Here is a 15,424-nt window from a genome sequence, read left to right as displayed (position 1 = left end):
GGATATAGATGCATGTCCAAGATGTAAGAAAAACATGTCCTCAAAAGAGCAGTTTACTCTGGATCACAAACTTTAGAACAATCAGAAAAATACCATGGAGATAAGGAGACTTCAGTGTTTGGATTATACATATTTTTTGGTCCTCTTACTGTGGGGGAGGATTAGAGAAATAGTGAATTCAGAATTGTGGTAGATAGGGATTCGTTCCTCGATAACTAGGATGCCTGTTTTATTGCATTTTGAAAATCTTGGGAATTAAGTATCCTCAGAAATCTCAGAATTTTAATTTTTTTTTGCTGTGTCCAAACAAGAAGGCATGCTAATATTACTGATTGTCATCATAATACAAGACATATGTATTTCCTAAGTCCATTATTTTTGCATAATGATTTTTATTCTCATAGTACAGTATTTAAGCTTAGATAAGAAAGTGGATGAGATTTGTGAGTGAGAAATGACAGTAGACTGAGGTTTAGAGGACAACATTTTATTAAGAACCAATAAAGGAAGTGCAAAATAAGTGTGGTTCCATATTACTGTCTATATGGTAAGGCTAAGAATTGAAATAAGCATTTGAAGCAACTATTGTTAATGGAGACTGGATCTTCAAACATTATGAATTTATTTAATTTGGCAGTGCTGGGATTCGAACCCACTCCTCATAGACTGATGCCTAAAACTAGCAGTCTTAGACTGCTTGGCCACAGCCAGCCTGGTTGGCCGAGTGGTTAGCGTATCTGCTGTCCAGCCAAAAAGCTGTGGGTTCGAATCCCGTCATGGATGTTTGTGATTGTCTCTGAACATACTATTGGTGATAGTGGGCATTAGTTGGAGTGGTGCCCTCCCTCAATGAGTTTTTGAACTCCCTGGAGGTATAACATAGTAATAATATATAAATTTAATGCAGTGAAAACCATTCTACTTGCATCTGTTGAATTAAAGTTTCCTGCAGCAGGTTTATTTATGTGGTAGCAAGGGTCTGCAGTAAGTCTCATCACGTTGTCCAGGGTCAGGACCCAAGGCTTGCTGTGGTGCTGGTATAGCATCCAGAGTATTTGAAACCTAGTGAGCACTGTACCTCAAGGAATTTCGCTGCCGTATGCAAGGACAACTGGAGATGCTGCTCATGGTGGGCAGCTAACTTAGTGGGCAGTCATACTCCTTGCCATCATGTCCAGCTGAATACTGCTATGGAAGCAGTAGGGATTTTGCTTATCTGTTGGATTTTTTATTATGATATGTTTGAATTTATTTACCATTGGGTTATGAGATTGAATTTGATAATCTTATATTGTGGCTGCCTGAACCTGCACTTATAGGTGACTAATGGGACCAGCACTCTGTGGGATGGTGCCAACACAAATGGACAATGTCGTATCATTGAACAAGTCCTTGACAATAATGATCTCTCCTTTTTAAATAATAGACCCAATATCTTCTTCCATATGCCTACGTGCTCACATTCTGCAATAATCTTAGTTTGTTCCACTGCTCACATGGGATGTCAAAGAGAACATATGGGAGCAATAATTTTCTTGTTCTTTGGAAAATTGAGTGCTTTGAATGCCTTTTTACCATCTTGCCAAATTTAATGCTTATGCAGTGAAGCAGTAAAGTTTGGAACAGATTATATTGTCCAGGCAGCAACAGGCTCAGTTCCAAAAAATCTTAATTCCCACTCTATCCCAAAGCCTTGGTGTAACCCAGAGTATCAGGCAGCAGAAAGGAGATCAAGAAAGAGTATGGGGTATATTAGCTACACATCAAACTTAATAGCTTTTAAATGTGCCTAGGTCAAAGCACTTTATGCGAGACATCAGTCAAAAACAATCTTGGATCCATTTTACCTAATTGATTACTCAATTAGTGTAAAAATTGTATGGGATAAAATCTGGAAGATGAAAGGTAGATACAGAACCTACTATTTGTCTACCTTAGGCATGATGTATGTGATGTTGTTAATCCCAAAGCTATTGCAGACATTTCAGAAGAAACTTTTGCCAGAATCCCAGCAACAGCTTTATATCCTCTTGAATTTTTAATATTGAAAGAGCAACAAGTGAAACAGCGACTAAATTTTTCTGCCAGCAGGCTTTAGCTGTATAATCAGCCATTTGTTAAGGAGGAACTAAAGTTGTGTTTTTTTTTTTTTTTTTTGGTCTCATCCCAGTGTAGCAGATTCTGATGACATCCATTATGAAATGATAAAAACATCTTGCTTCATCTTCTATGGGATTTGCTTCTCTTAATATATAACCAAATACTTAGAGGAAGAATCATTCTTGACATAAGTCAGTTATCATTGCTATTCCAAATATGAGGGAAGGATCCAGAAGCAAACAATTAATGACCTATTGCTGTGATCAGCTGCCTTTGTAAGATATTAGAGAAAACGGTTCATGCCAGACTTCTCTGATGTTCGGGAAGTAACAGTCTTCTCTCTCCAACACAATGTGGCTTTCGTAGACTTTGGACTATTTTTAAGTTCAGAAACTTGTATAAGATATGCCTTCCTGAAACAAAAACATCTCATTTCAGTATTCTTTGATGTTGAAACAGCTTATGACACAGCCTGGAGATGTGGCATATTAAAAGACTTCTACAACCTAGGTCTCAGAGGACACTGTCCTGTATTTATTTAAAGCCTCATCTAGCAGAGTTTTCCAAGTCAGTGGAAGTATTGCACTTTTAATTAAGGAAAAAAGAATAAAATTATGAACAGAGTGTTCCCCAAGGTTTCTTAAGTGTGATTCCTTTTGCTTTCAAAGTTAACTCCATTATTAAATAGCTTCCTCCTACTGAGACAGTGCTCTATATGTTGATGACTTCAATTTACTGTCACCCTTGTAACATGAGAATAATTGAAAGACAACTTCAAGCAATTTGTCCCTCCATGGGTTCTTAGTAACGGGTTCAGGTTTTCAGCAAATGGGTATCTTTTTTTCTATTCTTTATCTCATTTAATAATTTTTCAAGATTGCATGTTTATTTAAACCAAGGTGGCTAAAAACACACAAAATTGAAAATTCTTACCAACCAAGCTATAAAATTTCATTACAGGATCCCCAAGTTAGACAACAATATCAAAAATGCACAAACTTAAAAATGGAAACCACACATGAATCTAATGACATTGAAGATGAATGGGAAAATTTGAAACAAATTCTCACAAAAGCAGCAACAGAAACCTTAGGAATGAAACGCAAATGGAGTAGAAAAAGAGGACTAAGAGACTGGAACAAAGAAATAGAAAATATAATAAAAACAAAAAAGGACAGTTACCAGAAATGGCTAAATTCCAAAACAATAGAAGCAGAAATAGAGTATAAAAGAAACAGTGCAATTGCAAAATGAGAAGTAAGGAAAAAACAGACAGAGATGGAACAATTTTCTAACAGAACTAGAAAAGGATATATTTAAGCCACAACCCAAAACTTATAAATTAATAAAATACATGAAATAAGAAATAAAAGATAAAAATATAAACAATAGATTTAGAAAAATGGATGACCTATTTCCAAAATCTCTGGAAGAGATGAGAACAATGAAATAAAATTTTATAAAACAAAGAATGACCTAACAGAAAACATCACAATATTAGAACTGAAAAATACAATAAAGATGATGAAAATAGGAACACACCAGATGACGACAATATAAATATACAAAAATACAGGTGAAAAATTTAATGAAAGACTTCTGAAAATTTTCAATATGGTTTGAATGTCTGGAAAAACTCCTAGCTCTTGGGAAAAAAAAAACACTGGTTATCGCAATCTATCAAAAAGGAAATAAAGAAGATTGCAATAACTATGGGGGAATTAGTCTGCTGAATACAATATATAAAATATATGCAGGAATATTAAAAGAGAAGCTAAGCAGTATTGTAGAGGACAAACTACTAGAAGAACAAAATGGTTTCCAAAAAGGCCGATCCTGCATAGATACAATTTTTACTCTAAAATTATTAATAGTAAAGAGTAGAGAATTTCAAAAAGAAACACATGACCTTTATTGATTATGAAAAAGTCTTTGAAAAAATTAGTACATGAAAAATTGTTTAAAATGTTAACAGATTTAAACATACCAAACCAACTTTTACAATCCATTTAAGAAATATATACATGAAATAAAATAGCAGTTAAATTAGAACACATCTCAGAATGGAAAGATATATCAAGAGGAGTACGACAAGGATGTACCCTCTCACCTCTGCTTTTCAATAAATATATATCTACTCTATAATATAAAATGATAAGCTTTTTTGTAACATTTTTTGTCAAGTTATTTGAAACGTTTTGAAACTCGGGGGGGGGGGGCTACCCTAGAGTCATCAGAATTCAAGGAGAACCGACCTACCATCCAGAACTTGGGGGGTTGAGTGCTGTAGGTACTGGGGGGGCAAACCCCCCTTTTTTTCGAGTCTTCAAAATTCGAGTCATCAGAATTCAAGGAGAGCCGCCCTACCAGTCCGGAACTCGGGAGGTTAGGCGATGTGGGGGGGGGACCCTTTCAAGTTTTCAAAATTCAAGTCATCGGAATTCAAGGAGAACCTGCTTACCAGTCCAGAACCGGGAGGGGGGGATCCCCCAAGTGTGTGTGTGTATATATATATAAAATTATAACAATCTGGAAACAGTATAACCCATTTGGTATACAAATAACCATAACCTCACAAATGAAGATAGATACACTACTATTTGCAGATGATCAAATAGTATTAGCTACATCAGAAGATGTTTTACAAAGACCATTAAAATCATTAAATGATGTCTAAAAACAATATAATATGTTAATATCTAAAGAAAAAACAAAAATTGTAGCAAACCCAATAAGAAGTAAAATAGTGATAGATAATAAAATATTAGAACAAGTAAATACTTTCAAATACTTGGGATGTGACTTAGTATCAGAGAAATAGCAGAGAAAGCTAGGAGAAAAAATAAAAATGGGTATACTTGCTTTGTTGATTTTCAGAAGGCGATGTTAGCACCGCTATAATCCTATGGAATTGATAGACAAATAGCTATATTTAAAGATGTGTATAAGAATGCAGTTGCAGCAGTTAGAATAGGTGATGATTTGGGGAAATGGTTCGAACAAGCAGAGGTACTACACAGGGGGACCCAATATCACCAAGCATTTTCAATGTACATTTAGAAAAAGCAATGGATAAAACGAAGGAAGATGCAAAAGAATATCAGTACATGGAATGAGAATTAACAATCTGAGATTTGCAGATGACATTGTCATTATTGAAGAAAATAAAAGAGAACTACAAAAAAACATTGAAACTGTTAAATGAAGAGATTTGGACTTGACATTGTCATTATTGAAGAAGATGAAAGAGAACTACAAAAAAACATTGAAACTGTTAAATGAGGAAGGGAAGAGATTTGGACTTGTTATGAACTTGAAAAAAACAAAGACAATGGTATTTAGGGAGAAGAACATGAAACAAAAGATATAAGTGGATGGAATTCATATAGAAAATGTAGAACAATTAATATATTTGGGAAGTAAAATGACATGATTTGGACTGTAAAAAAAGAAATAAAGATCAGAATTATAAAGGAAGAACAAATATGAAGGCCATGGATAACATTTGGAAAAGTAAAGTGATCATTCTGCAAACAAAATTAAGAGTAACAGAAACATGCATCTTCAGTGGTGTACTGTATGGTTCTGAAACATGGGGAATAAATAAGGAATCAAGATAAAGAATTCTGGCATTTGAAAGAACTTGTTATAGGAAGATTCTAAGAATAGGATGGGTATAGAAATTACAAATGAAGAGCTCTATCAGAAGATGCAACCAAAGGAGAATCTAATGCAGAAGATTATACAATGGAAGCTGCAATTATTTGGACACATCTGCAGAATGAGTGAGGATCAGAAGATGGACATTCATGTTTGGTATTATGGATGGTGCAAACAGAAAAGGCAGACCATATAGAGAATGGATATATGACATAAAGGACTGGTGTGGAATGGGTTTACAGAAACTGCAACTCTGCACTGGACAAAGAAAGATGGAAGAAGATAGTTAAGGAGGCATTGGACACCAATGGGCAGTGAGCCCACGGTTCATGGTGGTGATGACTGTATAAACCATGAAGGCATGTTAACAATTAATATGCATAAATACTTCAGTCTGTAGGTTCATCTTGTTAACTAATTTTATTCTTTGTTTATAGTAAAAGATGCATTGTATAAATTATAAAATTTCTGCAAGCAGTACTGTATTGTAATAATAATGAAACATGAGTGTTCAGTGCTGTGCAGTTACCTATAAACTAGTCAGATAAAAACACATGGAGCAAGAGTAATTTTTCAAAGCTGCTACTTTATTAATTGAGCAGTTCATCAGAACCAAGGGAGGTTAGGTTATAACTTAATATCATATCAAATTCAGGAATTGGAAATGTGTTTTGTGGATGATTCACCAGATGCATAGCTTACAGAAGATTAGGCTCATCTGTAGGTGAGTGCTTCTTTAAAAATTTTTTTCATCTTGCTCTGCATTAGTTACTCTACTATATAGCAAGTAGTTGCAACTTGCATCATTCATTTACTTTGCAAAATCTCTCCATATTGGGATCCATTTCTTCAAACAACCAAAACTGCCTTGCTACAAAGGCAAATTCTTTTAATTTTTTCGCACTAAACATTTTTGGGGACTGCTTTCATTTCTTGTTCTGCTTTTTTCTCTTCAACTTTTTGTGCTTCTAGCTTTATAAGATCTTTGCTTGAGAGCTATATCTTCATTATAACCCTCCAGTTCTTTAACTGGCAACAGTATTTTATTACTAATCACTTGCAAGACTTCGAATTGCCTGAATGTAAGAACATATTTTCAGCAGCTTTTTTCAAATACTACCGTATTTGCTTCCACACTCCATGTTGCATCTGCAAGATATCATACTTTTGGAAGGAATATAATGATTTCCATATTCGGAGTAGCAACAATAGCTTGAGCAAAATTATATTATTAAATAATATGCCTTGAAGACAAAAATAGCATCTTGGTACATGGATTGCAGATGTAAGCTGCTATTCACTGAATGTGTTAATGGAATAGCCATAATAAATACAAGTGGTAAGTCAACAGCTGACTGTATTTAACTGACTTATTTTCACTGTTATTAGTTTCTAAAAAAAAATAACTTCTAAAGCATTTTCCTTGAAAGATCGATTATATTATTATTCGTTCTTTCATTTCTAGCCTTCATGGAAGTTAACTGGAATTGGATCAGTGGCCTCAAGAAGAATTTCAACTACCAAGCTTGTTTCTGTAAATCCAGGTTTGTTTTAAGAACATTGAAATATTCATTGTGCATGTGTATACATATAGTAATCTCTCATCTTGAAATTACCACTTGATTATTTGGTACTTAAGTGGGTTAGCTTATCATGTAATGTTTAGAATAGTACTACATAACAAAGTTTTCTAAAGTAAACATGGACTATATGTTAATAGCTTATTACAGAATATAGATGAAATACCATGTATAATGGGGAGCGGTGAAAGTCATTGATTAGAATTTTTTATATTAAAAAATAACGGGTACCTGAATTTTTGGAGATAAGGATGATGTTACATTTGGTACTGACTTTGAAAATGGCACTGAAAATAGCATTAGTAGAAACAGTAAATAATATAAATTAGCAGGATGGAAAAAAATGATATGAAATGGCCACCATATTGTCCTACCAATCACTTGTTATGCATTACTGCTGGTTTTTAACTTTTATCTTTCTAAATTTGTAATTTTGATTTATTTTTCCCTTTTCATTTATAGTTTCAGTCATCAAATTCCTGATATCAAATTCCTCAAGGGGGTTTATAGGATAACACTACATGAAAATTTACATCATTACTAACTTCTTATCTACAATTTTCCTCCAAATCAGTCTGTTACTTGTCAAGACTCCAACATTATCAGATGTTATATTTCTATTGTCTAAGGCACTTTGAACCGTATCAATCCACCTATATCTTGGTCTTGCTCTGGGTCGTTTTCCTGCCAACCTGGCAGAGAACACTTGCTTTGCTAATCTTTCCTTGCCCATTCTATTTAAGTGACCATACCACCTCAGATTAGCTCTGCTAATGCATTCCTGGATGCTGACAATGTCTAGTTCTTTCCTAATATCCTCGTTTTTAATATGATATTGCCATTGATGTCATCTGTTCAAACCTCTAATCTTTCTCAGGACTCTCATATCTGCAGTCTCTAGTCTTTGGTCAAGTGTTTTACTTCTGACCCAGCTCTCAGATCCATAAGTTAAAACTGGTTTGAACACTCTCTTGTATACAGCTAATTTAGTGTTCTGACTAATTTCTCTCTTATTCAATATAAATTTATTCAATTGATTTCCTACCATACCAGCTTTGTTGATTCTGTTGTCTATTTCCATATTTAATTTACCATCTTCAGTAAAAATCGTGCCTAAGTAGCTGAAATGTTCTACTTGTTCCACAGGTTCTCCATTCACAATACAGTTGACATTTTCAATGACTCTGCCTATTTTCATTGTCTTTTTATTGCTGACCTTCATACCATATCTATTACAACAGTTATTCAATTTAGTCAGGGAATCTTGCAAACTTGTAGCAGATTTATTTAGAAGTATAACATCGTCCGCATAAAGCAAAGAGCATACATTAACATCTCCAATTCTGATATCATGTTTAATACCACTTTCCTTCGTAATGTGATCCATATAGACAATGAATAACAGAGGGGATAATGTACATCCTTGTCTCACACCAGATTTAACATTAAACCATCTTCCTGTACTTCCTTCAATTCTTACTGCTGACTTGCAACTCAAATAAAGACTAAGTATTGCTTGATATAATGCTCCATTGACACCATATGACTGTAGCATATTGAATAGCTTCTCTCTTGGCGCCTTGTCATATGCCTTTTCCAGATTGATAAAACTTAAATACAGATCTTTATATTCCCATGCTATCTCAACTATTTGTCGTAAAGTGAAGATCTGATCCTGACAGCCTCTATTTGGCCTGAATCCAGCTTGTTCTTCAAGCTTTTCTTCCACAATTCTTCTCAACCTTTTTTCAAGTATACTGGCATAGATCTTGCCAGGAACACTCAGTAGGGAAATACCTCTGTAATTTTCACATTCAGTTTTATTTCCCTTTTTTATATATGGGTACTATGAGAGCTCTACTCCAATCATTGGGAATTCGTCCCTCTGTCCAGGCTTTCTGAACTATGCAGTGCAGCCACTGTAAGACTCTTATACCACCATACTTCAGCATTTCTGGTCGAATGTCATCTACTCCTTCTGCCTTTCCACATTTCAAGCCTTTGATGGGTTTTTCTACTTCAAGTATGGATATGTATTCCTGACTGTATGCCTGTTGAATGTTTTTTTTTACCATTGTGCTATCATTGCCTGTTTCATTTAGCATTTTTTCAGAGTAATTACTCTTTACTTCAAGAATATCTTTTTCTCCTGTTTTCATGTCAACTTTATCATCTGTAACTCCTTTTACAGCAGTCTTTTCTCCATTTCTAAGCTTCTTGAACAACCTCCTGAATATCTTAGCACCTTCTTGATATTTATTTTCTATGTTTTTGCCAAAGTCCTCCCATGACTTTTGTTTAGCTAGTTTTACAAAATCCTTAGCTTTCTTACATTTGTCTCTGTAGTCTCTAAGAGCACAAGCTGATTTATTTGCCAGGAACTTTTGATATTCTTTTTTCTTTTTCTTCACCACCTCTTTAACTTCCTGTGTCCGCCATAGAGCTCTGATATTTCTATTCTTGTAGACAACCTCACCACATGCCTCTCTGGCTGAATCAATCAGTGTTTTCTTCAAGGCTTGTCACTGAATCTCCAAGGTTTGGTTCCTGTTCTCAAACTGTCATTTTTTCTTCAATAATCTTTGTGTATTTTAGTCTACAGTTCACATCTGAGAGCTGCTCAACTTTTATTTGCTTTAAAACTTTCTTACATATTATTCTTTTCAATATGAAATTCATTTTTATCCTTCTCAAGACTAAATAGTGATCACTTCCAATTTCAAATCCTCTGGACACTCTGGTGTCCTGTACCAGGGGGAAAACATCATTATCAACAATAACATAGTCAATGAGACATTTCTTATTTACCTCTTCTCCCCATGTGAATTTGTGCACATTTTTATGTTGGAACATGGTGTTAGTAATAACCAGTCCATGTCCTGATCAGAAATCCAACAGGTATTTGCCATTATTATTAGCTTTGCTCTTTTCTCCAAATTTTCCCAAAATATTTTTGTATGTTTTGACAATCATTTCTTGCTCTGCTATTTAGATCCCCAACAAGGACCAACTTTTCCTTTTTCATTGTGTCAGTTGCTTTCTCTAAAGCCTTGATAAATTCCTCCACTTCTACAGTAGAACCTTCTGTGGGACCATAGGCACAAATAAGTCTCATTGTCCAATTCCCCCATTCTCATGTTTGCCCACATCACTCTACTTGAGACTGCCTGCCATTCAAGAAGATTAGCCTCATATTTTGTGTTGAATACTATGGCTACTCCTTCTTTTCCTTGATTGTCTTTGCCTGAATATAACATTTTGTATTTATATGCTCAGAAAGATTTCACCAGTTTTTGTCTTTTTTGTTTCAGTCACCCCTATTATGTCGATCTGGTACTTATCTAATTCCTCAGCTAGCTCCATTTCTTTGCCATTCAAGCTTTGTATGTTGATAGTACCTATCTTTAACTTTGGTGATATTGAGTTGGGGGTGTGCTTTCACATTTGTTCCAGTAGCTGACTTTTTGCTGTTCACCCTGGTTCCCTGGCGAAAACAATGGGGGCCTTGTTTAACCGGACGATGCCCCAGCCGGCATGAAATTTATTTTATGTTGTACCATCATTTTGTATTTTGGTTTAAGCCAATAAGAATACAATTTGGTCAGCTAAATCCCCAATTGCCATCCCATCTTTGTTCGTTCAGTATCCAGGTAGATTACCCAACAGGTATCTACCTGGATACACCACGAGAAGGTGAGGATTGGACATTAGGTCAGAAGCCCTGGTCGGTTCTCCGCATTCCTTTAAAGGCTATGTGGAGGTCTCCTCTCAGTTATACAGCTTTGCCCCATAGTTTCAATCTTGCCATTTATTGTTATTAGTAATAGTAATATTACGTGACACATCCAGGGAATACAAGGACTCGTAGGAGGGCACTCTACTCCACTTCAACAAATACATCTTGCCCTCTCCACTACTAAATTCTCCTACTACGACGCTACTGCTATCAGCACCGTCTACCACTAATCGTCACCAACAATGGCATTTTTTGTAAGTTGTGTGTGTTATGAAGGCTGGTTTGTCTGTAGTTTCCAAGCAAAAAAAAAACTTCACTACCTCCATATGAGATCAACTACCTCACTTTCAATTGTAAAAGCCCATTTATATAACTTAGTGGTTTCATATCGTCACATTTCCATTCTAATACTGAAAATATTTTCAAATTCAGTTGGGATCTTACTATTCCAAGGATATAACATTCAGATTAATAACTGTTTTGTGGGGATAATTTATATTCTGTAATAACCTATTAACGTGTATCCTACCTTTTGGATAAAAGCAGCTCCATTCTTGTTAAATAAGCTTTGCTATTATCTTGTTTATCCAAACTTTGGCAATATAATTCTTTTCAAGAATCTTACTATATTGTAACCTTAGTTAAATGTTAACGTTGACTTAACTGACAGAGGATGTCAGTTATCCAACGACTGGATAATTGAAATATCATCTGTCAGTTATCCAACTTTCATAAACCTTTGATTAAATTAACAACCTTTTGAATGGTCACTGTCAAGTGACTTCTGCCGCAGTATTATGTAATTGTACCATCAGTTATTGACTTTTCAGTTATCTGACCAGCAAATCAATTTACCATTGATGGTATTAATTTCATTTAAGAATTTTATTTCAAAGAATGTGGCAACATCTTGGTGGGAAGTTGAAAAGTGATGTACTGATATAAGGTATCCTGAGTGGCAGAATCTATAGCTTTCCACTTTCAATAATTTCAGGACTTGCATAATGAAAAGTTTAGAGAGACTCATGGTGTTGCACTTGTCATTTTCAAGGCAATTAATAGGGTTTGCATAGTACTGCTCAGCAAACTGCTGTTTTATGTCTTGCCTTCGTAATTGACTTTTCAGTTATTGACCAGCAAATTGATTTACCATTGCAGTCAGCTAATTGAAATGTTGACCTTTCTCAAAAGTCAATGTTTTGAGTGAACTAGAGCCAGAGTTTTCTCTCTAATTCACTGCAATATGATGTTGGATTCTTTACATATAGATATTTTTCAGCTTTGTTATATCACTTACCATCTTGCTCACATACAGGGTGTTCGGGATAAATTTGACAGTTTCGTAAGGAAAAAGAAAATCTTCTTTGTATCTATTAAATTTAATGAATTGACAAAAAAACATTACAGGCAGAGTTAATTACAATACTATCAACAAGATTTACTCAAAATAACCACCATTAGCATCGATCACAGCTTCAATTCTGCTTCGGAACCTCGAACAAGCTGATGCTACAGTCTCCCTGGGAAGGGCCGCAAAAACTGTTTTAATTTTATCCATTAACTGGGCTTTTGTATTACTGGAAGTGCGATTGGTGTCTTTTTCAACTGCGCCCCATACAAAATAATCCATGGGGTTAAGGTCTGGGGAGTTTGGAGGCCAAACATTTGGACTGGTGAAGTCGTAGAAATTTTCAGACAACCATTTTTGACTTTTCCCAGAGGTGTGGCAAGGGGCCGAATCCTGCTGCCATACATACGGCCTACCATTGGCTACCCTTGTTATCCAGGGCTTGACTACAGTTAGCAACTCCACGAACAAAGCCCGAATTCCAATGCCAGGGTTCTTCAACACCTGTTCCTGCAGATTTGCGAGGAATTCTGCTGTACGAACGCAATCAGATCGTCTGCTAGGGATCTTTCTTCTTGCTACATCCTCGTAGTCACCATTGCAAGTCTCTAGTTCATGCCTGATTGTTTTTACTGTATTCAGGGAGCATTGGGCAGCAGTCGTAATATCCTTATTTTGATGGCGGGCACGAATCATCATGATACAAGTTATTCTCTTCCATGATTCAGGTTGGTTCCAGCTATCCATCCTTTCTGACATCTTGTATATGAATGAAGAAGGGTCCAAACTTTTAAATGAAGAGAAGTGTGTGTTAATACATGTAACTTACGGAAAAATATAATTAATTATGAATATGTCAAATTTATCCCGAACACCCTGTACATCGATCTTCTCAATGATTTTAAAATGCTATCCATAGTTTGGCTAATGGTGCACACTTAAACATCCCAAGTTTCAAGGTTTGCAACTAGACTCCTTAAACATTTAACATATCCTTATGCTGATAGCAATTGGGTTGCTATCCTGTAAAAGAAAGTTGGGTAGTTACTGCTTATGCTATTGTAGATTTGGCAGAAATAGGAGCAGAACAGATGCCAGTTTGGCTGAACAGCTGCCAAGGAAGTATCTGTAGGAGAGACTACAGAAATTGGCCATATATGAGACAGTGGCTGAAGAGTCCATGAGAGAGAGAGAGGATGTTAATTAGCTGATCAGCCCACTTCAGTAGCATCAAGAATTGCCACTCCAAATGTGAGAGCAGTATTCCAGGGTTGGTCAGATTTGGATTTATAGAGTAAGTAGCTGGACAGATGAGAAAGAACATAGGACGTCCAGTTTTATGAAGCCGAGGACTATAAGTGTTTGCACCAAGAAAGGTTAGGAGTAAGTTGATCTGAGACGAGCGATCTGGTCTTGAGTGTTTAGTAGCATTATCAAAGTTACAGGGAAAACTGTTAAGTTCTTTTTTGCAAAGAATAAAAAGTTTTGGAAACATTGAAGGTTGTTACTGTCTCATTGAAGGACGGTGTTGATCAACATTAAGGGTTTTGTGACAACCACACATTACTCAACTAGATGATGGTTGCAGACACATTTCAAATTCTAACTGAAATGTTCTGCTTGAACAACACAAAAAAATTACATCCATGATCATATATATATGGTATTGGGACTGGCAGACCACACTCTGGGTATTCCTTCACACAATTAATTTCCGTTGTTTCTAGTAAACTTCTGTGTTACATAAGTCATTGAGTCTGTGGGATTTTTCAAATTTGCCAAAGATCTGGGAGATTAGTTATTCTAATATCAAATATAGCTTGACTTCTTGAAATTAACTTATGGCTATCTGCTAGGATTGACAAATTATGGAAACCCTCTTGACATGTAAAAAATTAATGCAACCCCCATGTTCCATTCTTTTTAATGATACAAATAAGTCGAGGAATTACATGGTGATTAGTGGGTGATGTATGGTGGTTAGAAAACATTTCCTTTGTGAGAACCATTCGAAGAAGTATCAGTAAGCAATAATAGGTAGTAATAACATTAATTTTTGGGAATTAATTTGATGTAATTTATTACATTAATTTTTGTTACCAGAACTGCTTCTGGGTTTTTCTCTAAGGTGAAAATCCAGAAGTGTAGTTAAGTTTTATTACATTCATCAAAATGAAACACATTCTGAAGGATGCTGTGTGTTTTTTTTTTTTTTTTTTTTTTTGGGGGGGGGGGTAGGTAATTGCACATGCACATCTATGACACACATTGCCGAAGAGCAGGACAGCATAATTTTCCTTTATCATGGTGGACATGAACGCTGGTAATAATGTGCCATATCCGTCAAAGTTACAGTGGCATTGTTTATTATTCTAAAGTTAAAATAAAATGGTTTGGAAAATTATTTTTTGTAGCTTCAAACTAGACAAAATATTCTATCTTGCGCAGTTTGCAGCCACTTGCCAGCTAACCAAATCTACTTGCAATAGGCAAATGGGTCAACACATTGGTAAAGTCCTGTTATCTGGCCGTCTAGAGAATGTGCCTTGTTAGGACTTCAGTTGTTCTCTTTCAGGTACAATTTGAATTGTTTCTATAGTCTGGCTGATTGCTGTCTGCTTGTCACAGTCATTTGCATTTTGAAGATGCTGAGTAGAAACTCGTGAAATATTAGCAAGTTCAATACTTTATTGTTTTTCTCTTGGTGGTGTTTGTATCATGAAGCATTATGAATAACCAACACCACCTAAGCCTATTTATTTGTATTGGAGTTTAAGATCATCTGAAAAAGAGAAATCTCATCTAAAGATTTGGGTGTCCTTAAAATAAGATGGGTAAAAAGTAGTTTTTTGCAAGTAATAGGTCACATTGACCAACCTGTTCTCAGAATTTAGGATTATATAAATTGATTTTCTATAAGTTTTATTATTTGTTCCACATATCCATCTGGTATGTTTTGAAATTAGCCCATATTCAATCCATTCTTAGAATAACTCCAAC

General features: G+C 35.3%; 1 protein-coding gene across 1 annotated transcript in view; it reads left to right on the top strand.

Annotated features, from left to right (window-relative positions):
* blw (ATP synthase subunit alpha blw, mitochondrial) overlaps nt 1-15,424 on the top strand; it is a 193,458-nt gene that overhangs the window by 7,481 nt on the left and 170,553 nt on the right. Inside the window, exon 2 of the mRNA XM_090395741.1 lies at nt 7,226-7,304. Within this exon, the coding sequence (XP_090251867.1) occupies nt 7,226-7,304 (79 nt within the window). The remainder of the gene's footprint in view (nt 1-7,225; nt 7,305-15,424) is intronic.

The sequence above is a fragment of the Typopeltis vanoorti genome, chromosome 7 (assembly GCF_054136105.1).
Source record: "Typopeltis vanoorti isolate ZY-2024b chromosome 7, IOZ_Tvanoo_1.0, whole genome shotgun sequence".
NCBI classification, from domain to species: Eukaryota; Metazoa; Arthropoda; class Arachnida; order Uropygi; family Thelyphonidae; genus Typopeltis; species Typopeltis vanoorti.
Note: the sequence above shows the minus strand (reverse complement) of the source record. Positions and strands in the feature narration are given on the sequence as shown.